The 23754-nt window shown below is 41.4% G+C and overlaps 1 protein-coding gene across 2 annotated transcripts; it reads left to right on the top strand.

Moving 5' to 3' along the window:
• The first annotated feature begins 5534 nt into the window (after positions 1–5534).
• Positions 5535–23681, top strand: si:ch211-183d21.1. 2 transcript variants are annotated; one of them, XM_017418259.3, is made up of 12 exons: positions 5535–5719; positions 7292–8137; positions 8222–8402; positions 9867–10006; positions 11482–12047; positions 12140–12413; positions 12580–12775; positions 15365–15537; positions 16200–16304; positions 17699–17863; positions 20344–20437; positions 22356–23681. In XM_017418259.3, the coding sequence occupies exons 2-12, from the start codon at positions 7306–7308 to the stop codon at positions 22417–22419; spliced, it is 2790 nt and encodes a 929-aa protein (XP_017273748.1). In that variant the 5' UTR covers positions 5535–5719; positions 7292–7305; the 3' UTR covers positions 22420–23681. The 2 variants fall into 2 exon arrangements, with proteins under 2 accessions (XP_017273748.1, XP_017273747.1); XM_017418258.3 differs by having other exon boundaries at positions 5536–5719; positions 7289–8137.
• Positions 23682–23754: the final 73 nt, after the last annotated feature.

The raw sequence follows: 23754 nt of genomic DNA, 5'->3' as shown, positions 1-23754 counted from the left end.
GAAAGACCATTTAAAGGCCTTTGCAGGTGGTTTGAGTTAATTAGCTGATTAGAGTGTGGTACCAGGTGCCATCAATTTTGAACCTTTTCACAAGATTCTAATTTTCTGATATGATGAATTTGAGATTTTCATTTGTTGTCATTTGTAATGATCAAAATTAAACGAAATAAACATTTGAAATATATGAGTTTGTATGTAATGTATGAATATAATATACAAGTTTCACTTTTTAAATGGAATTACTGAAATCAATCTACTTTTTCATGATATTCTAATTTTATGACCAGCACCTGTAGGTTTTAATGATTTTTCTTTAAGGTAAAGAGTTTTACTCCCAGCTGAAGTATCTGTACCTCTGTTACCTTTCGATAGCATCTGTCTGTGTACAAGATTACTCAAAAAGTTATGAATGGATTGTCATGACATTTTCGGTAAACGTCAAAGATGGTGCAAGGAACAAGGGTTAAAAATTTGGTGCTGAGCCGTTCAAATATCAAGGTCAAAGGCCAAGGTCACAGGCGATCTTGAGCTCTAACTCTGCAGCTGTATAATGTAGGAATGTCACTACTGCACCGCTGGACACCTGGGTCAAGGACAATGCCTATTGATTTCAAGGTCATAGGGTCAAAGGTCAAGGTCACAGGTGACTCCTTTGTTAAAACCTTCTCTATGCTCCAGCAGGTGACCCCTTTTGTTACCTCTGCCAAAGAGGTTATGTTTTCAGTCGTCTTTGTTTGTTTGTCTGTCTGTTAGAAAGATTACATAAAAACTAATAATGAACAGATTTGGATTAAATTTTCAGGAAATGTTGGGGTTGTCACAAAAAAAATGATAGAGATCCAGATCATGATCTGGATCGCACTGTTTTTTATTGACGCTGTGGCCCCGGCCGGCGGAGGTTTGCGCTCTCTGAGTGCTTCTAGTTTTGTTTGTTTGTTTTCACTGGTATTTGATCTCTCATCCCAAAGCGTATGACTGCAGCTCCTGAAACTCATCTGATGGTGGAGCCGGGAATGATGCTGGCTGCCAGCTTGTCACACAGCCTGACTCAACCCTCACATCCAATCACTGTCACGCTGATCTCTGCGACCACGAAGGTGACATGACAGCACCTCCATCTGGGATCAAAAGTGCTCCCTGCTCTCTTTTGCTGATCTGGATGCAACTTTGACACTGCTGGCATTGGAGATTTGACTTTTCTGGATTCTGTGTCTCATGAACCACTGGGGGGATTACAATGAAACTTTCAGAAAGTAACTAGTGAGTGTGGTGAAATCTGGTGTGGTAGTAGGTGGAAGTCAACACATTTATTTGTCAACATAAAAAGTCATCTTAGATTGCAAGGTGGCAGGTGATATGCATTCCTCCCAGGAAAGCTGCACCTTTAATCACTAGATGCACTGAAATAAAGTGGCATTATGTTGTAAGTGTTAATTAACGATCAGTATGACATTAAATTAAAATACAGCTGACATATTGTGGACAGATGAAATCTTCTGAGGATGTGAGGAAGAATATTTCTTAGCCCAGCAGTGAGCAGTTATGAATCAGCTCATCAAGCAGTGAGTCATCAAAACAAAGCAGCCGAGGATTGAGATGAACCTCGCTGACTCCTGAAATCCAGCAGCGTTTCGACAGAAAAGCGATTCTTTGCACACAATGTGTGCACGTCGTTAACATTTCACCTGACCTTTTTTTTTCTGCGCCAAAACACGCCAAGTCTTGTCAAACATATTACCAGCTGCAAGCACCCCACATGCAGCCAAAATATCAGACTAGAATAAACATCACAGCTTCAGGGAACCGCACGTATTTCAGGGATTATTTCCCATGTTTGACAAGTTAACATAATCCTGGTATAAAAACAAACATCAAACCTAACACCAACCATGTTCTCAGAGGGCCATCTGGTGGTGTTAGTTATGTTTTTACCCGTGTGTGTGTTTGTCTGTAAGCGAGATAATTCATGAAAATCTGAACAAATTTTAATGAAACCTTCAGGAAGTAATCATTGGGTGGACATCTACAACTGATTAGGTTTTGGAGCCAAACCAGGTCAAGATGGCTGCCACAGCCAACTGAACTTTGAAAACACAAAAATGGCTCTAACTCTGCCAATTTTACTAAATTTGACCAAAGATTTGGTGTTGTGGTAGCTGAGACCGAACCCCAACACATAGCCTAAACTCTTACAGACTGTACAGGATCTTGATTTCAAATTTGAAGTAAACTCTGTCTGTTAGCAAAATATATCATGAACCACTGGACATATGTTATTGAAACTTTCAAGAAATGTTTAGTAGATGTGCCTGAACAACCAATTAATATTTGGAGCCAACCCAATTCAAGATGGCTGTCAGAGCCAACTGAGAGACACAGAAATATCTCTAATTCAGTCAGTTTTTACAGATATTGTTCTAAAATCCTGTGTGGTAGTAGCTGAGAGTCCAACACATGATCTGAAAGTGACATTTTGAGTTTGTGCGAAAAGTGATTTTCAAGGTTTGACCAAAATGGCTACAACGCCATCATTTCTCAACTCTAGATGATCCCAGTCTAACACTCTGACTTGAAAGGTGGGTGATATGCATTCCTTCAAGGTATGCCAGGCCTTTTTTTATTCTAACTGGAGTTTTATTTCAATAATGCATCACTCAGGGGTGATATGGGTTGGCTGATTTTGTGTTATCGAGAATAAATGTTTAGTTTTGTGGTTTAAAACACTAAATCCACAATATAAGGACTGGATTTAGAAGCATTTAGCATGCTGTCAAAACCTGAAGAAGTTGGATATAAAAGTCACAAATCACAAATGACCTGATATGAGATAATTTTAATGTTATACTGCAACAGATTGTAGAAAAAAATGTTAGACTATGTCCTTCAAAGACTTAGAAAAAGATGACTAAATCCCGACCTACAGGATGAAAGTGTGTACAGCCTCTAACCACTGTCATCTGTGTTTGTATATACAGAAACTAAACTTCAAGCCTGAACATGTGGCAGTGTTTTACAAAAGTGTCCCTGGAATCAGTCAGTGTGGTCGGTTTTATATGAAATTATTCAGCTGCAGCTCAAAGGCAGCTCATTATTCACAAAAAGTCTGCATGTGGGGTGGATTTAAGGAAAACGGAGAGGAGAAAACCAACTTTGGTATTCAAGTGTGGAAACATCTATCCTTTCTTCTGGTTCCCAGAATGAACAACGAATCGGATCTCAAAATGTTTAAAAATGTGTTTTGTCGCCCCGAACAACTGAAAAGGTAAGTTGATGATTTCATCAAGCTGGCATTTAAGTTGCAAGGTACTTTTTTTTCAGGTGAATGACTTGAAAAAGGTAATGTAAAGGTAATGTAAAGCAAAAAAAAGTTAGCTAATTAACACCAATATAAATGTTTACAGGAGACTTTATTTGTTTTCCTTTTTGCTCTTCAAAAGCCAAGTGGAAGTAATCTTATTGCTTTTTTCACATTTATGTAACACTGTTTTGATGAAGTTTGCTACAGGAGTAAATGATGTGTAAAATTTTACATATATTTTTTAATTTCATTAGGTCTTTCAGTGCAATACTGAAAACATGCAATGATTTAAAATTGTTCTTAAATATGGACAGAAATTATGAACATTTGGACAACATTAGGACATTACTGCACTGTTCAACTTTTTAGCTATTCCTAATTTCTTCATTCTTTGCTCTAAAAGAGTCATATTTTCTTGTGATCCTTTAAAGTGGTCTACCAGTCTTTGTATCTAGCAGCATGATTTGTGCTTCAAAATGAGTAAAGTGGACAAAAAAGATGAGTCAAACCTAAATGATAAAACTGTCCACAGCAAATAAACAGCATCTGAAGCCAAGCAGTGGCGCCATCAAGTGGAGGCCACTGAGGGCAAATTTACTGTTTCTCAGCCTTTAGAAATCACCTCACTGTTGCTAAAATACTATTTTGTGTCAAACTGTGTTATCTTTCTTTTGTGATATCAAATATGCTAAAAAAATGGGAATAAATTATGTCTTTGTGACAGGCTGCTGAAAAAAGTTACAATTTAAAATTGTTTTATCAAGTTATCTGTTACGTGTTGACACAACGCAGGTTCATCCCTTGACTTTAGAAAACTGTTTTCATGCCTGAATGATTCATAAGTCAGAGTTAAGTGTTTTGGAAATATGAAAAAAAACGTTCCTCTAAAAACAAAACTGGCCCAAACAAGAGTGAAAAAGCAGCCAAATCCCAAAGAAAAAGTTTGAAAGACCATCAGGAGCTGGAGGAACTGTTGATAAAGATTACAGGGATGTCTGGATCACTGGAAGCAGAAAATGAATCTTTGAAAAACGACTTAAAACCTTTAGACGATGTTTACTTAATGGATAAACTCACTTTTTCTACCGAGTTGAGTGATGACTTTAATTTTAATGTTTTAAACCCTAACCTTGTCAAATTCACAAGTAGGTTTTACTATAAATAAATCAAAAGCCTAGCATTACTTGAAGGGATGCATATTTGCTGCTTCCTTTTATGCCTGACGTTCAGGCTAAGATTATCTTATGACGAGAAGTGAGTTGAAAATAACAACATGTGTAATCTCATGCAGTATTTCAGTAACTTGCAGGATCTGTTAGCCCTCGAAGTATGTGTTGTGAAGGACTCTCAGCTACTACCGCACCAAATCTTAGGTCAATCTCTGTACAATTCACTGACTTATAGTCATTTTTGAGTTGGCTGAGATTGATTAGCTGCGGTGGCCATCTTGAATTGTGCTCATTCCAAAAGTTAATCAGCTACAGATGTACATCTAATTATTACTTTCTGGGAGTTTCATTGAAATCCACCCAGTGATTCATGAGATATTTTGCTAACAGTTGGACATAGTTGACTGCGAGAGTCAGAGCAAAGTTTTAAACACAGATCTTGTGCGATCAGCTAGCGCTCAGAGCATATATTTGGGCTGACTCTCAGCTACCACCACACCAAGTTTTACCTCAGTATCTGTAAAACTGACAGCTTTGTGGCCATTTTTCTGTTTCCTGATGTCAGTTGGCTGTGGCGGCCATGTTGAACCGGGTTGACTCCAAAAGTGAATCAGCTGTAGATGTCAACCCAGTGATTACTTCCGATGAGGTTCACTCAGATCCGTCCTCTGGTTCTTAAGATATTTTGCTAACAGACACACATAGAGACAGATAATAAGCGCGTGAGGTGAAGTCCTGCCGGAGGAGCAGAGGTCCGGCCGGCCGGATGTTGGGCGGAGCTTAGCCCTCATTGAAGTGATACTGAAGCAGCTCTGCTGTGTGGAGCGTGGGTCAGGGGCCCCCTTCAGGTCTTTGAAGGCGTCTTAAGATGAACTTGTGGATGGATTTATGGCGATGGGGGTTTTTTTAATTTAATTTTATTGTACAAGCAGAGGTAATCTGCGTTGTTATTTCTTATGTTTAATAGATTTATAGGTTTCGTCCTGAGCTGCTGATGAACTGAGATCTTTTCTCAGGCAGACGTGCCCCCCGCCCCCCCCTCCTTACTCTGTCACTGTGACCGCCCACAGGACTGAGGAGGAGGATGAGGAGGAGGAGGAGGTGAAGAAAGTGCTGCTTTGTGAATGACGGGAGCGGCGGAGGGCAGAAAACTAACTTTACCAAATCACGTTATTTCCAAACTGGGATGCTTTTACGTGCGGCTGCAAAGTTCGGACAGCTCGCCGAGCGATAACCGGACCGAGGAAACACAGTAAGTGTTGCCTTCAAGGACCCTCTGTGTGTGTGTGGTGTTAGAGAGCAGATTGACAGCCCCCCCTTTTTCTTTTTTTTCGACGGAAAGACGCATGCATAGCAGCCGAACCGTGACTGGAATAAGTGTCGAAGATAACTCCTGAGCTGCATTTTGAAACGCAGCTTTTCAAGAAAAGGAAAAAACAAACAAACAATCAAACAAAGAAAATGTAAATGCAAATGTAGAGATGCATCTTTCGCATGGATGTGGGAATCTGCATCATAGATCTCAACAAAACAAACGCAGTTGAAACTTGTTCCTAAGACTCTCTCATTACCGAATCCTGTTTAATCCCATCCGAAGCTTTTTCAACATTGAACCCAAAGTTTCCATCTGCTGCCAGTGTGTTTCGCAACATTTCATGAGTCATGCAGAAGCCTTGCATTCCCACCGACTTGTCACCATGAATAGACTCACAGAAAGACTCATTCATGGTGTTAGGAGGTCTGTCCTCTTCATGTCTGCTCTGCAAGTGGTGATCAGACAGTTTGCTTACTGTGAAAAAGGGTCTTTATTTATATATATATATATATATATATATAAAATTATTTTTCTGTCATGGGGTCTTTTAATTCTTTGGACATAATAAAACAAATTATCTGGTTTTAATTTTCTATCCTCAGCTGTCTAAAACACACACACAACAGATTCCACTATGTCATTATTTCTTAAACAAAATTGTAGCCAAAATGGAAAATCTGTGTGTGAAAGAAAAAAAAAAAAAATCCACCCTGCCTGGTTCCTTAGGATTCAAGAGGGGAAAAGTATCAGCCAGGTGCCGCTGATCAAATGTATTGATTGACTGGCCTGGAGCCTACAGGTGTGAGTGTGTGTGTGTGTGTGTGTGTGTGTGTGTGTGTTAACTCAACGCCAAGGTAGAAGGACATCAGCAGCGACCATCGATTTTGGTGAAAGCAGTTTCCAAACAGTTTGGAGTCCGCCATTCTCCTGTGAGGAAGATTAATTATGAGTGGGAAACATTTAGGACCGTTGCCAATCTTCCCGGGAGTGGGCATCTATTGCAAATTCACCCCAAGGGCAGACCGTGCAATGTTTAGAGAAATGGTAAAAAGTTGATCAATGCCGATCTTTACAGTTTAGGGTAGCTGATGGCTGATATACAACATGTTTTTTGGGGGGGTCAGTATGTATTTTTTATTTAACAAAATCTTACAAGAGTTGCTTAACTTAAATAAACATAAATTTAACAGAACTTGTACATTTAAAAACATTATATAGAAGAGTATTCTGACTTAAAAATCTAAACTGTGAGCTGGTTATAGCAGCTGCTGCTGCATCTTCTTTTTCGTACTTAGAAATTAAGTATGCAAAGGCACAGCCGATTTCCTTTTTTCATATGTTTGTTTTTTAATGAAGAGTGGGCCAAAGTTCCTCCACAACCATGTGAGTGACTCATTGTCATTTAAAGAAAACTGCTGTGACTTCTTGCTGCTAAAGGAGGTTCTACGAGCTGTTGAATCATGGGGTAGACTGGGTATTTTTTAATGTTTGCTTTTTTTTCCCCAGAAGCTGGTTTGCTGTTGATGCGTTTAAAGATGGTGTCCGTCGGTTTGCTCTGTGCCATTCATGTCTTCCTGCTGGTAGTGGTCCGCAGTGACCCCTGCCTCATCATCAGTGAGATCAATGCTGACAACCCGAGGCTGGACACCACGGAGTTCGTGGAGCTGTACCACACCAGTGGCCAGCGGGCCTCGCTGGACGGCTACACCCTTGTGTTCTATAACGGCAACGGAAATATTGCCTACAAGGTTCTGGACCTTAAGGGCCACAGCACAGACGACAGGGGCTTCTTCCTGGTGGGCTCCGTGGACATGCTGCCCAAACCGGCCATCCTCCTGCCGCCGAACACGGTGCAGAACGGCCCGGACGCCATCGTCCTCTACCACACGTCTGCCGCTCGCTACGGTGAAAAGATGAACGTGACAGCCGTCGGGCTGGTGGACGCAGTCGTCTACATGACTCGCCGCACCGGAGGGGCAGAGTTCCTGGCCGAAACCCTGACCCCTGGGGAGCCGGCCTTCGTCGAGGACGAAGCGGCGCTCGAGGGGGACGAGTCGATCGAGAGGTGCCTGCTCTCCGAAGACCACTGGGGCTTTCAGGTGTCCTCGCCCTCCCCGGGTCAGAGGAACAACTGCACCCCGCCTGCCGCCCCGTCAACCAGTCCTTTCATAACCGAGCTGAAGCTGGGGGGAGGACAGGTGGACGGGTTCGTGGAGCTCACCGAGGCTACGGCTGCGGGTCCTCTCGCCCTGGTGGTGTGGGACGGGAGGACGGACAGGGTCAGCGTCAGTCAGGATCTGGACACCTCGAGGAGCGGACTGAACTATGTGACCATAGAGAAGAAATTCATGAAAGGTCAGTGCAGTACCGTCGAAATGATTTGTCCCTCGATTCGGATTGAGTAGGAAATGTTTTGTTCCTGTTTCTGCTTCTCCTCAGGGGATGAGTCTGGAGCTGTGGCTATTTACAGTGGCAGAGCTGCAGACTTTCCGGTGGGAAGTCCACTGAGCCAGATTCAGCCTCTGGACGCGTTTGTGTTCGCTGGACCTGGAAATAAGCCAAGCGCCAGCCTCACGGAGACGCTCATCCCCGGCAGGCTGCCGTACCAGCTCAGCAACAAGCAAGTCCCTTTTATCATTTTTACCATCCGTTAATTAAAAGAGAAAACAACCCAGCTTGACTTAAGAAAAGACCTCCTCTTTGATGGGGGTTTTGGTGACTGTTAGAAGTGTTTGGTGAGTATTTTTAGGGCCTGTGAGTTGAGCAACACATTAAGGATGTATCAGATGTATCAGTCAGTGAGGAGGAAGAGTCAGCATGTCACTACATTCACTTCCTCTTTGGTTTACAGTGTCATCGCAGCTCAACATCTCAAACTCACACAAATACACTTATATTGTATGTGCACTAAATTAGACCCATCCTGAGGCCGTATGGCTCCTCAAAAAGTGTTTTCTGTAACACTTTCCAGTGTTGACGTGCTGAGATTTACAGCACAATCTTGACTTAAAGGAAACACTTTGTCCTTTTTTCCCACAAGCTGGTATGACGTTTGACATACTAAAAGGCAACGTTGAGACGACAGAACCAAGGCAGACTTTTCTGGTCTTTATAAGGACTCAAGAAGACAGACAAGTAATTAATCTGTTCTCTAAATATAAAGGTATGAAACTGGGCTTCTGAATCACTCAGAGATGTCAACCCTTTGACTCTAAAAATATTTAACAGGTGATTGAAGGCTGATGTTATAATTCTGGTTAGAGTTCTTAATAAGCAATTTAGTTCTTATTTTTGAAAACATACAGAAATATAAAATGAACTTTTCTTAATATATATATCTTTTCAGTCAGAACAATCAGAGTTCATTGGGATTTTTTTAAAATAAAAAACTTGCATTTATTTCTTGTGTTTTCCTTTTTAATCCCTCGTTTTAAACTAGTTTCTAATGAAAACATTTTTCAGCAGCCCATCAATACCACTAAAAAGTCATGCGAACTCTCTCAACTGACTGAAGAGGACATTAGAGTGAAATTCCTTCAAACATCTTTTCATTATTATTAGTTTCATCAGAGAAAAGTTGAACACAGAGATGATTAAACATATTTCATAGACAGAGGGTGGAGCGGAGGACTCTGAGGAAATGGTATATTCAGATTTTTTTCACCTCCACCTGAAAGTTTGATGAACCTTTTTCCTCCGATTAGAATAATGAGAGGTTCAAACTCAATTCTCTCAGCTTCCGAGTCATCAAAATACAGCGTGAACTCGGCAATAAGTCTGTTCTGCTTTAATTAAATATAGGACAGAGACACTTCCTCTCACCACGTAGCTGTAGAGTCTGCCGAGGGCGGGGGAGGCCACGTGCTCTTAGTTCCTGACCTGTGACTGCTGCCACATGACAAAAAATCAAAGCGGTGGGGACATCTTCGGTGCTAATTTCACCAGACAGAGTCATGGTTTTTTGGGGGGATTCCTGAGATGTCGTTACGTTTTATGAACATGCTGCCCAGCTCTGACCGGACACGTTATTAAAACCGTTTGCAAAAAGTCTAATTTCTTGGCTGTGTTTTATTACCGTTTTCAGTTTGCGAGAGGGAGGCTTCTATCTCAGTCGCTGTGGTGTGGCTACCTGGCCCAGGGATCCTGGTATCTTCTGGGAGGCCCCGCAAACCCCAGGGTTACCCAACCAGTGCCCCTGGCCAAAGAGCTGTCCTCACAGCTTTGGTAAGTGTTCGAACCTTTTACAAGCCTCAGTAATCTGTTTAGATCACACTCAGCATGTCACGGTTTCTTGAAAACACCATTAATCTTCACGGTTGAAAAGGAAATGCTCGCCTTGAAATCAAATATATAGTTTTTTTTTTTTTCGCTCTGGCTTCTTGGGCTGTTTATCCATTCATCAATTCATTTCTGAGACTTTCAATACAATCTGTAATCTTGTAATTTCATGTAAATTATCAGTATGATTTTGCTGATCAACTTGCCGTCGCTGCATTTGTTGGTGTGTGTCTGAGGAGCAGTTTGAATTTGGATTGATTTTGCTTTCTGACGTCCTGAATGAGCCGTTTGATGGTTTAAAGTGGTAGTTGTTAGTGTGCGGGCATTGTAAGAGAGTAAAGTAAGTGGGAAAACTTGTGAGTGGGAGCTGAACGCGACATGGCCGTACTGGTGGTGCAGGGAGCCGCCCTGAGCAGTGTTCTCATTGAGCACCCAGATGGCCCGTGGAAAGAGGATCGTCCATGTTGATCCTCGGGCTGCAGGAGGCATGGAAACACAGAAAGCAGGCCATGATCAGGCTGATATGGGCCTCCAGCTAGCCGTCCTGTTTCTACACTGCCGGGTGTGTTTCTGTCCTGCAGGGAAAGCAAATCAGCCTCCTTTTCAACCAGCTCTGCCTGCACGATAAGTTCAGGAGGATGTACATCGACATCTGAGTAACTATTGGAGCCAGCTCAATTCAAGATGGCCACCTCATGCAACTGATCCTAGAAAGGACAAAAATGACTATTATTCAGTCAGTTTGGCAGATATTGAGCTAACAATTGGTGTGGTGGCAGTTTTTTTTTTATTGATAGAGAGTAATTTACAAAATTATAAAAGCATATTAACAATCAAAGTTCAACCACTCCCATCAGGGCACTGGTGTGGTAGTAGCTGAGAGTTACTCCCAACACAAACTCTAAGCTCTGCTCATTGTGCAACATCTATGCTTACAACTTTGGCATTAACTATTGAAGTCTGTTAGCAAAATATCCCTTGAACTTTCAGAAAGTTATAACTGGATGTGCATTTACAATTCATACATTTTTGGAGTCAGTTCAGTTGAAGATGGCCACAACAACGAATCAGCCTTAGGCAACACACAAATGGCTATATTTCTGTGAATTTTACAGATATTGAGCTAAAACTTGGTGTGGCAGTAGCTGAGAATCATTCACAACACACATGCCGGTATCATGAGTGAGATCTTTAAATATTGTGTGAGACCATGGATAATGTTCAAGGTTTGACTAAAGCGGCCATAAATGTCACTTTTCAACAAAAGATTATCTAAGTCTAAAACTCTGGCATTAAAGGCAGCAGGTGACCTGTCTCCCTTCAAACAATGTTAGGCCTTTAACTGTATAATTAATCAGTTTTTTATTGTAAGTGTTGCTGATGTAATCGATAACCAGTCATTTCTTTCCTTTATCCTTCAGTGACTCCAGGAGGTACAGATTCTCCCCCTCACCTCCCACCCTGGGGTAACAGCGACTTCCTGATCAATGAGCTGAACACTGATACTCCTGGTGCGGCTGAGGACGGAGAGTACATCGAACTGTGGCACCCATCGGGTCGCAGAGTGTCCTTGCAGGGCATCTGGATCCTCCTTTTCAGCGCACACAACAACAAGCCGTACCGCGAGATCAGCCTGAGTGGGCACTTCACCACCGCCAAAGGTTACTTTCTTCTGGGGAGCGACAGGCTGGTGCCCGCCCCGTCACTTCGCCTGCCCCCCAACTCCATCCAGAATGGGCCAGACGCCGTGGCGCTGTACCGCAGCCCGTTTGGACCGCCAACGGCCACGCAGAGGGGGATCCCCACTAAAGGCCTGCTGGATGCAGTGGTGTACCGGCAGAGGGGGTCGGACAGGGAGGCGCAGGAGCTGAGTAAGGTTCTGACTCCAGGTCAGCTGCCGTTGCTGGAGGATCCCGACGTTCTGCCTGAAGACGAGGCCCTCAGCCGCTGTCGAGGCCTTTATCCCTACGACCTGTCTGCTTTCTCTGTGAGTACAAAGGGCACACATGACTGCCTAACAGTCATTTTTAACACATGATGTCAGTTTTAAACTGAAAGCTCTTGCATCAATCAACGTAGGTAGCTTCACCTACCCCTCTGCGGGAAAACCGCTGCCCCCGTCCTCCTCCAGCTCCTGAAGGTGTTGTCATCAGTGAGGTGGCCAGTGACCGCTGGACCAAGCCGGGCCAGCAGCAGGCCTTTGTGGAGCTGCACGGACCGCCCATGACAGACCTGCAGGGGTTGGTCCTCTCCGTGTTCGACCAGGAGCGCAGTGGGACCGTCATCGCTGTTCCTTTGAAGGGATCTGTCGGGCAGGACGGGCTTTACGTCGTTGGAAACGTCTCTGGAGCAGGTGAGAGGGGTGAAAGACTCGACTGCAGAAAGATGAGAGCTGTTTCAAATAAAAAGTGTCCCAAGCTTCTGCCTAATCCTTGTTTCTCTCCATCTTTTTTTTTTTTGGGATTCCTAGTAATGCATCTACTTTTGCTTTACTCTCCCGACGTCTCTCTCCCATCTAGATCAGGCGTTTCCTGAAGGCTCCACGGTGCCGGCACGAGGAGCGGTGGTCCTGTGCTACGACCTGTTCAGTGTCTGCAGAGCCGGAACCGCTCTGACCAACTCCAGCCTCAGAGACGTGCTGGTGTTCAGTGAGAACCAGCGGCTGCTCTCCTCTCTGTCCACCACCAGGGGGAGACAAGTGATGCCGGCTCTCAGGTAAAGCAGCATGAAAGACCTGGCAACCTTTCAGTTTTTAAACGTGTATGAATGATAGATTTTACTAATTCGCTTGTTGCTAATTATCATTGTATTGAGATGACATGAAAGGCTTTTCTTCTGTTATAAATAATAGCTGCCCAACACTAAAAGGTAAAAGGCGGATAATAATGTTTTTGCCCGTGTATGTGCGTGTATGTCTGTCTGTTAGCAAAATATTTCATGAACCGCTTGGTAGATTTTAATTAAACTTTCAGGAAATCATCATTGTATGTACATCTATAACTGATAAACTTTTGAAGCCAACCCAAGTCAAAGTCCCCGCTACAGGCAACTGACTTTAGAAAACACAAAAATGGCCATAACTTAGTAGATTTAACAGGTACTGATTGGAGATTTGGTGTGGTAGTAGCTCAGACGTATTCGCAAAACATACTCAAGTGCAACATTAGATCGTTGCTTAAATCGCTGGCAGCAACTGTTGGAGTCAACCTTGTTCGTCTGTCAGCAAAACGTCTCATAAACCACTGGATGGATTATAAGGAAACTTTGAGAAAGTAATCACTGGATGTGCATATATAAGTTTACAACCCGTACCAAAGCAGCTACAACTATTTTTTTTTTTCTGAACATACAGTGATCCCTGACAGGGAACGCAGCGGGCGATACGCATCCCTTTCAGGAATGCTAATTTATGAATGATAATAGCTAAATAAAAACTGTTCTCTGAGAATGAGTTGTCTCTGATTCTGAGCCTGCACATGGCTCAGCTCAGGTAAAACTAATATAAGCTGAAGTGCAGCAGAAAGAGAGAGAGATTTGACAATTTGACCAAAACTTATGCAACAAGTTGCAACTAGGGCCGCCTTTTTAGGTGAAGGTTTGAGGTTATTATTAGAGAGTCACTTTTTTTTTGCATGTGAAGGTTTTCTTGTGTGGTCTGATTGTACAGAAGAGCTGCTGCTGTACAAAAATCTGCTAAACCAATTATAGAAAGGTGCTAGACGAGTAAACCTCTGCATTTCTACAGACCAGTCAGAGGTCGCAAAGGGGTTTACCACCACCAACGTCTAAAGAAGGCATATGGGTGTCAGAAGTAGATCAAAGAGCAATGAAAGAAAGAAACTGTTGCTAAATAAATTCATGTTTTCTTTAATATTCTGTGACTAATTGTGTGCCCTGTTTAAAAGACAACAGACTGCAGATGCGGTGTGAGGCTTTGAGCGACATTTCCCTGGACAAACCTGAGTCTTTTCATTAATTTTGGTGTTCCTTTAACACACATCACCAGTTTGGCACTTAACCACATTCACTTCCAGCAAAAAAAAAACCCTCTCTGATGGGACTTGTTTCTTTTAGAAGGATTTTTTTTTTTTTAATCGCAACACTGCTAAAAGTTATTAGAAATGGTTTGGCAACCATCGCACATATACACCCACACAACATGAACACTTGTTTTTCCTTCTTCCTTTTCCCTACACAGTCAGTCTTTCTGTCTTTCTGCAAACACACATACACACCCACACCTTTAGACACCGATTCACAAAATGTCCTGATGGTTGAAGGTCACACAAGCGGGTTATTATTACAACAATGTGACCTGCCTACTCTGATGTTAGATGCAGGCTTGAGTCAATAAAGTAAATCCTGCAATTAGGATTCTCATCTTAAGATATCCTTTTTGTAGAGCAACTCTGTCCTGGCACACGTAGGCAGCCATCTTCTCTGTGTGGTATGCCTGAAATGCTTTGACAGGATTTGGGAACATAGGAAAGGATTCAAGGTGTTCACTTCCCCACATTCCAGTGTGATCGATTCAGACCAATGTTGGGCTAAGATGTGCCCGACGAATGTAATTTGTGTCATTAAATCCATTTTTTCCCATACCTGTTGCACGCCTGCGGACATACTTTTTTCATTGGCAATAATTTATTTTTTCTGCAGGCTCTGAGTTCATAATCATCATGTGCATCGAACTCTAGTGCACTTCATCGATTATTGTGCAGCAGCCACGTAATAATGTTCAAAGTGGTCATTATGGAAGACATTTCTGGTGTTTCAGTAACAATAATTTCCATCAAACAAGATGAGCCAACAAAGAAATTTCTCTCTGCACTTAAAGGGGTCGTTCAGCTCTTTTGAAGTGGGTTCAATGGAAAGGTTATAAACATTCAATGTCTTACCTGTTGCAGACAGCTCTTTCAGTAACTGCAGTTTGAATAAGCAGAGATTTATTCTGACCCGACTGATGCGCTAATGGCAAGTCTGAGTAGATCCAAGATCAAAATGGATTGCAGCAAGATAATAATTGTTCCTAACCTTTTCACAGGTCCCCCACTTAAAAAGGACGGAACTATTACTTTAATAATCCTGTACTGATACAGGATCAAAATCTCATTAAGCCATATTTTATTCACAATGGAACATTTTAACGATATCAGATGTTTAAACTAAGAAACTGTACCATTTCAATCAGAGACATGTTGTGTTTGTTAACATGTTATAATGTATGACCTGCAGTGTAAATCTGCTCTCTGCCTGACTTTATATCCCCTGTTTTTCGTGTGTGTGTGTGTTTTACATGTGCAGGTCAGTGGAGAGCGGACCCGTCTCCCTCAGCCGGTGTTCCTGCTGCGAGGTCAGGAGCCCGTCCTCGTGGACGAGCTCGTCTCCCACCCCTCACAGCAACAACCTGTGTCCGAGCGCGGCCTTCTCCAGCCAAATCGACCTTTGCTTCAACGACTGGCACGGGGAGGCCGAAGGTAAGCCACCATAAAGTCAGACATTTATTACAGAGACGCAAAACTCGGAGAAATCAAGTTTAAAGGAGAAGCTGAATTTGGTCATTAAGGTAGAAAAGCTTCTTTTTTTTTGTGAAGTATTTTTAAAGCAAGTTTAAGTCAGTTAACAAGAACGTCTTTGTGGCCCCTGAGCCTGTTTTATCTTATCAATTTAAGCATGTTCTCCTCCCATCTAAGAGTTTTCATTCGGAGCACGTTGTTTGTAGCTTTTACCACCTGAGTGGTGAAACGTGTTCAAGAACCAGCAATTTTAGTTCCTTTCTTCCTCTAAAGCCCTTAAAAGCACTCTGCACAAACTAATTAGACACAATAAGAACATTTCTGACTCTGAAGTGTTATTATCTAAAAACAGACCTCTGTTTGCACGGCTCACCTTCCCCCTCAGGAATAACGGAGAGCTGTGAGGTTTGTCTTGGTGGCACGGAGCTTCCACGGAAAAACTTTGAGGAATTGTTTTTAAAAGCTTCAAAAGTGAATCTTCAACTTCATTTTTTTCCAAACCACGGAACGGTGTTTCAGTACCATCTTGCACAAAATTAAAGTGGATTTGTAGCTTTGCTCGATATTCTTCATTGTGGTGAGTTTTGACACAACTGTGACTTTAATAAAACTTGTTTCTCCAGGGGTCCCAGACTGCAGCGGTCTAATTCCTGGAAAGGACGTGGCTGAGGTGGCGAACTACTTGGAGCAGAGGTGTCACTGCGGCATTTCGGCGCTAAATCTACAAGGTGAGGCATTTTCAGTTGTCTGTTGTTGTTTTTCTGATCTAAGCTGGCAGACCACAGACATCTCTATCTGAAGCAAATCATAAAACCTCTTTCGAAATCCACAATAACAAACTAAATTTAGATGTTTGCAAAAGCTACAAATACCTGCTGGAAACAACACCAGTTTGGAGTCTGAGTGGCTAAAAGTGGATTGTTATGGTATTAAATCGACTCCAGTCTCCAAAGATCCATAGCCTTGTCCACTTTGCAGTTATCTCCTGCTGACACAGGGGAAGGCAGACCAATAAGGATTTGTTTTGTCTGTGTTTGTTAGCAAAATATCTCATGAACCAGGGAACAAATTTTAACGAAACATCCAGTAAAGTAATCATATCTACCTGATTCGAGATGTCCATCATAGTTAATCAACCACAGGAAACACAAAAATGGTCATAATTCAGTCAATTTTACAGATATAGAACTGAAGATGAGTGTGATAGTAGCTATGACTGATCTCCAACTTAAACACTCAGCGCTAACTGATCGCCTGAGATTCGTGTCTAAATCTTTGGCGGTAACTATTAAAGTCAACCCTGTCTGCCTGTTAGCAAAATATCTCATGAACACCTGGACTGATTTTAATGAAACTTTCAGAGAGTAATCCGACATCAGACGTCTACAAGTGATTAACTTTTGGAGTCAGTCTAAATCAAGATGGCCACCACTGCCAATCAGCATTGAATGAATGAATGGCTATAACTTGATCAGTTTATTAGATATTGAGCTAAAACCTGATGTGGTAGTAGCTGAGAGTCATTCACAACAAAGACTCTGAGTGTGACATCCCACTGCATTGCATGAAATAATGACGTGACTTTCAAGGTTTGACCAAAACGGCTACAACTGCGTCAACTCTCAACTTGAGGTAGTCTAACGTCGGGCGATGTGCATTCCTTCAAGGAAGGCCAGGCCTTTAATTTACCGAGACTTATTAGTTATTTTCAGGAGCAAGTAGCTGAGACAGAAGTTAGTGCATTCTGGGGCACTTTTCATAGAGTTATCATCATATTTCTCCCAGAATAATCACATAATGTCAAACTGACTGCAGTGTAAAAGTTTATGAACGTGTTTGCATGATCCGCAATACAGTATAGAAATCGACGTTTGGTTTAGCCTTTCTCAGACAAGTTATTAGCTTGTCAATTTGGTGAGAATTAAACACTAATTTTCTCCATTGAGGTCATTCAAAGAGCTATCTGCAACAGGTAAGATCTTAATTGTGTTTAACCATCCAATAAAACTCCATTTCAAAAGATCTGAGCTGTCCCTTTAAGCTGCGTTCTTCCATCTGTAGTTGAAATATATTGATAAACAGCTTGGTAGCGGTTTTATAAGTATCTTTGTTCTTCTTCAAGGGGCCAATTTCTCTTGTGTGTCTGGGTGGCTGAGAGTTTGGGGGGACATCCAGGCGCTGTCGGACCATCAGAAGGCCCTCATCATCCAGACGTCCCACATGAATCCCTCAGCGGTCCAGGCAGAGGCCTGTTCCTCTCCCACCACCGGCCGTTACACGGGCACAGGTTAGTGGTGCAGATCTGCAGCTCTCAGGAGTGGCTTCGTGATTAAAATGCAGCATCACACCTTCCCTGTTAACATTTATAAAACAAACTGGTCCTAATCAACCAAATGAATGACTGTCTGTACTCTGGTGTGAAAATTCAGCTCATTCAGCCTCATCTGCAACAATCAGAAGCTCCTAAAACACAGAAATGAACTAATTTCATTAAAGTCCTTATAAAACAGAGAATATCTGAGTATGGACAAGCTGTCCCTATGAAAGAAGTAGGTCACATTAGAATGTTGTACAGATCGGTCATCAGAATTTGTTTCTGTCTGCGCAGTTAGTACAATGTGCAGCTATATTTCCAGTTTTATTGTTGGGCCACAGACACAACAAAGATTTTTTTTAACACTTAAAGCAGTTTTTCGTTCTGGATGCTCAGTTTTAAATGAATAAAAGTGTCACTTTGTGTACAAAGAAATGCATTTTTTTCAGAATGTTGCAGCTATATAAAGTAAGTGGTTTTTTTATAACTATATTTGTATTTGTTTGAGCAGAAGGAACAGAAAGTCAAGATTACTTCTAATGTGAAACACATTCAGATTTTATTTTTATCAAGCTGTTAGATTGTAGATTGAGTAGCCATGTACATATCTAAAGACACCAATTAACATGTGTTTTTGTGGGTTTTTCAGTTCTAAAAAGCCTAATTTGAATTCTTTAATTTCTGTAATTGTGTCTTAATCTCACGTATTCTGCAGTTTTATTACTGGTGCAGAAATGTACCTTCAAGGAACAAAAAAAACGTTCCAGGAACTTTAAATCCAGAGCCACTTTTATCATATTAATGTTCTTAATAAGACCACTTCACATATGATTTTTTTTATTTTCTAACACTACGTACAGTGATTTTCTGAAAAAAAGAGTCTTTGGAATAAAGAAAGCTAATTTTCATTAGCAGTCACTGAAGCAAAACAATAAGTACCAACTCTTGACGTGATTATTCCCCTGAAAACAATGAGAAGAAAAAAGTGCACTTTTTCGAGTACATATGAGGAGAAACTTTTAATTTGGACCTGAATATACTTCAGTCTGCAGCACTCTGCTGCTCAGTGTGTGGATTTGAAGCCTCTAAAGCAGCAGCACTTCAAACATAAACTAACATCAGTCAGATTTACCTAAACACAGAAATTCATCCAGCTGTGAGATCAGATTTGAAACCTGGATAAGTTTCCTCCTGCTGCTGTTTGGGACTGAAATGATTCAAACCTGACAGCGTTCTGACTTTCACTGTGAATCATTGGCAAGAAAACTAAATGGTCCTCCCATCTTGAGTTGACGAACTTATTGGACATGACTAATATTTGTGACCTGTGCTGGCAAACTGAATCGGAACGAGCTCAGGCTGCCGTGCAGAGTGAGTGAGATGAGAAGATTGATTTTTGACATTGTTGAGATTTGTGTAAAAATGAGTCTATAAAGACACCATTTAAACCATTTACCATTTTTCTGTGCCTGCTGCTGTGATAAATCACTTTGTAAAATATTTGGCTTTATTGTGAAGCTTAGGAATTCCCCTTTTTTAAATTTAGGGCTTGAATTTCAGATGACATCACATCTAGACCGATAAAGTTAGTTTTCAAACCGGCCCTCTCGCCAAGCCAGGTAATAAATTGCCAAATTTCAACAAACTACAGGTCATTTTAAATAGTTTAAGATGGAGAATTTGGAAATAATAATAATTCGATTTTGAGAAATTCTGACTGTGGCTCATTTTGCCAGCAGGAGATCAGTTTGTCTGGAGAACACCGTCACAGAAAAACAACTCTTTGAGTCCTCCATACTGTAATAATGGACATATACTCGTACCTGACTGTGAAACGTATTTCAAAAAGTGGTTGCTTTTCTGAGCATTGACTCATCTCATTATTTCACATTAAAGGTGGCCAACAGATAACTAACATGTCTTGTGTAAAATCAGCTGCCTTCTTGCAGATTTCATAAAAATAGGGAATTGAACGTTTAACAATAATAAAGACGGTGTTTTTGTTGCCTTGTTGTTAGCTTTGCTGATTTGCTGTCGTCTGTGCTTTCCTGGACAAATGTGGCTCCAGCAGTTTGACTGGTTGATGTTGTAAAATGAAAACTGCTTTTTACAAGCTCTCATTCGGGGGCATTCGATGCTTTTTAAACTTTCAGTCCAGTTGTTGGGCCGGACCATTTTCAGACCTGTGAGTCATTCAAGCACAGACACCTAAACTCACAGGAAAGATGAGTGTTATGTTCACACATGGCGAACAACTTAGGAGGGAAATGGTTTTAATTTGCATCTTTTGGACTCTTTTTGTCAGTCTGTTTGGTAATTTGTTGCCGTCTCTTCAGTTCAACCAGTGAAACTCGGCAAAGATTAGAAACAAGAAACCAAATCGGGTTTTTTGGACTTTTTGTCCAAACGTTTACCTTGAAAATCTAAGAGCTTTTTCTCTTCTACCCTCGCAGCCTCTGCCCTGGGGTTACAGATTGGGCTGATCATCGCTGTGCTCCTGCTGCTCGGACTGGGAGCTGCTCTCTTCACATATCTCTACAGGAGGAAGTAAAGACTGCCGCATTATAAGGCTTTTCTCTTTTCTCTTTTGTCTTTTATCACCAAAGTCATGAATGCATTTTTCTAAAAATCTTCTAGTTGGCATGCTTCTTTTTTTAAATCCGGAAAGTAAAGGTTGCAAATCGGCTTTTAAACTTGGAGAACTAATAATTACAGCTGCTTACTGAGCCTAATTGTCGGAGGTCCTGCACTAAAGTTGTTTTGTTTTTTTAGTTGATTTTGCTATGAAACTTTCAATGTGGTTACAGAACATGTCTTTATTATTCTGTTTCATTTCTGTTCTTAGGGTTAGGGCTATAAAATGTCTAAATCTACTCCCTACTTTCCTTCTAAATCCCTTCTCATCATGAAACGCTGGTGGTGAGAAGGTCTCACCTCATTAGGCATATGCAACACTGAATATGCAAATACCGTTCGGGTTTTCCCGGCCTCACTTATTTTAATCTCACTGTGAGGGCAGTTTTACATTTTTAGCTCGGCAGTTCATTTTTCCAAACGTATGAATCACACAGAAACAAAAACTAAACCCACAGAGTTGCATTACATCCAGTGGGATCCAGTGTTTTTACAGCTTATCTCCCATTAGAACCGATATCAACTTTCACTGGTTGAGTTTTTGACTGTCAGTGCGTCCCACTCGTATTTTCCCCATCCAAACAGCTCGACTGTAACTGTGGTTGAGCTGATTTTAGTCATTTAAGATGTTTGTGATCCCTCCACATCTGCTGCAGCTTAAAGGCCCCACGAGTAGCCCCCCTGCTTGCTAAAATGCACAGCAAAGAATTTGGTTAATTTTCTCATTAAAACATCATTTTCTCACTCTGGAGCAGTGAGACGACAGTCAGAGTGACCTAGTTGACTGAGCCTGTGTTGTGCCGTTAGCGGGACAGAAGTTTGTGCTTCCGAAACCCTTCCTGCACAACACGACGACACGAAGTCGGTCAAACCCAACAGTGCCGCAGGTAAAACGCTTCGGACCGGCAGCTGTTGCTGCGATGATGTTGTCGATGCATTAATGTTCTTTTGATACGAGCTTCAAAAGATTGCCAGCCGCCCCCTATGGACCTCTGCATGTTCCAGTGTTCTCTTTACAGCAGAAACAAACATGTTTACAGCCAGGAAGAGGGAGGAAAAAATGCTTTTTATCTCTGCAGTTAATTTCTTCCCCACAGGATGAATGCACATGGGAGTGCAATTTGCAATTTGTGAGTGAACTGTGTGCTTTTTCCATCAAGCCTTCTCAGATTATTATACTGACATGTTTGTTTTGGCTGCAGAAATACAAGCTAGTTACATGCTAAAGTGATAACAGTTAAAGGCCTGGAACAAAAGCAACGAGTTGCTATATTTACTTTTTATGAACAGCTGGCGGTCCTTCTTAATGTTGTCAAGTTTGCAGTTTAACTCGAGCTCTGTGACGTTTGAAATAACGAGTTTCGCCTGAAATACCTAAAACAAAGTGTATTGCTACGATTAGACTTCCTTTTAGGTTTGAGGTTCAAACATTTGCAGATTGTCACCAAATTAAGCTTGTCGAGTGTTTAAATGCAACAAATCACAACCTAAATGACTGAGGGCAAGCAAATATGGTTTCTGAAACTTTAAAGTGTTTCACGTGTTTGATTATAATTTTGATTTAATATTTCTAAATTAGAGAGAGACGGGGGGACAGCCTAGACAGGTCACAAGTCCATCAGAGGGACACACAGAGACAAACAACCATTCACACTCAGGGACATTTAGTTTTGACATATCCCTTTAAGTTAGTTTTAGGCGGCTGTGAACATCAGCTTGAGCTCATGTGTTCATTGATTGCAAGCTTCTGAGCAAACTGAGGGAGAGCTTCAGGACGCCGACTGTGCGGCTGTTCGATTTTGTTTTCTGACGCTGTTGTCTGTTTTCTCAGGCGTCCTCTTGACTATTACACCATGGAGCTGAGCGAACACGCAGAGGGACTGTCGGATCTATAATGGCAGTGTGTTTGTGTGCGAGGGAAGGCGAGCGAGAGGTGAGAGTGATCAGAGGCCCGTTTGACGCAAACATCACCGATCGTGCAGCTCTTCTGACGTGAAAGTGACCTCTTCTGTGTCTGCGGAGGACCGCTGAGGGGGATGACGTGTTTTAAGTGTTTGTGATCAGTGCAGCTGGATGCAGTGACGTCACATCAGGCAAGATAATATTTTCAAAGGACTAAAGTACAACCTTTGCCTGCAAACACTGCTTGTTACTATTTGTCAGGGAAATTAAGAAAGAAGGGATTTTTCTTTTTTTTTTTTTACATACTTGAGTCCTACATACTCATTTTATTGACTCGTTTAAGCTACTTTGGATAAAGCCTTTTAATTTGATCAGTTCAAACAACCGTACTTCTGGTTTTTGCAGCGGGTTCAGCTGGTACTGTTGGGTTTTAACTTAAAGATAACGCTTGTTAAGCTAGTATTTGTTCTTAAAAATCAAGTCCTGCTTATTTTCCTGCCTTGTCCTGTTTAGACTGTGGTCACTCAAAGGGTTTGATTGTCCCATAAATGTGAATGTCTCTAACTCGTGTGCTTGTAACCACTTCTGTGTGCTTGCTTTAAGCAAACTGTTTACAATTTCCTAACTGAAAATTAAAAAAAAAAAGGAATGTGCAAGGCCAACAAAGTGTTTTTGACTATTTTTGTAGGTGAAAGATTACTCTGAAGCCTCTCTTGTGCCTTTTTACCTGTGTGTAAATTTATCAAATGAGTGCTCATTATGACAATGACAGTTCAGCTCAAACTTGTTGCCCCAAAATAACCTTAATAGGATGTTTTGCATCCCAGTGTTCTCCAGCCTGTGAAATCTGATTATTTACATGTTTTATTTTATTTTATTTCATTGTAAAATCAGACAAATTGAAAAAAAATAACCCTTTTTCGGGGTTTTTGCAACAAACAAGATTTTCCCCTTGATTTTTCTTGTATAACTATCAGATATTTTATTTTTAAATGTGTATATTTTAGATTTTCTGTGAGACCTCCTTATTGTCAATTATAAAAAAAGTCAAAATGTCAAATTCAAGTGTTCAACCTTGAATAAAAATTCTCAAAGTCTAAGTTGATGCATTATAAGGCCACTCTACACTGAACAAGTCACAAAAAAACACTGGGAAAGAAGACTGTATGATATCAGAAGTTCTCAATTAAAACGTTCTTGTTCATTTTTTTGTCCGATGTCATACACGTTAAAATAAAATACCTTCTCTGATGTGTGGATGAGTTCAAGAAATTCTTTGTCCAGCATTCACCGTTACTATTCCTGAATTCGTTCTCAGATGCCTCGTT

The sequence above is a fragment of the Kryptolebias marmoratus genome, linkage group LG17, assembly GCF_001649575.2.
Source record: "Kryptolebias marmoratus isolate JLee-2015 linkage group LG17, ASM164957v2, whole genome shotgun sequence".
In the NCBI taxonomy this organism is placed as follows: domain Eukaryota; kingdom Metazoa; phylum Chordata; class Actinopteri; order Cyprinodontiformes; family Rivulidae; genus Kryptolebias; species Kryptolebias marmoratus.
This window is presented reverse-complemented; position numbering and strand designations above follow the sequence as displayed.

Bases quoted from the DNA above. Each gene is read 5' to 3' on its own strand.
- si:ch211-183d21.1 (XM_017418259.3), top strand. From the start codon at position 7,306: ATGCGTTTAAAGATGGTGTCCGTCGGTTTGCTCTGTGCCATTCATGTC. The intron at 8,138-8,221 runs GTCAGTGCAGTA...GCTTCTCCTCAG, and splicing joins AGAGAAGAAATTCATGAAAG to GGGATGAGTCTGGAGCTGTG. The intron at 10,007-11,481 runs GTAAGTGTTCGA...TTTATCCTTCAG, and splicing joins GAGCTGTCCTCACAGCTTTG to TGACTCCAGGAGGTACAGAT.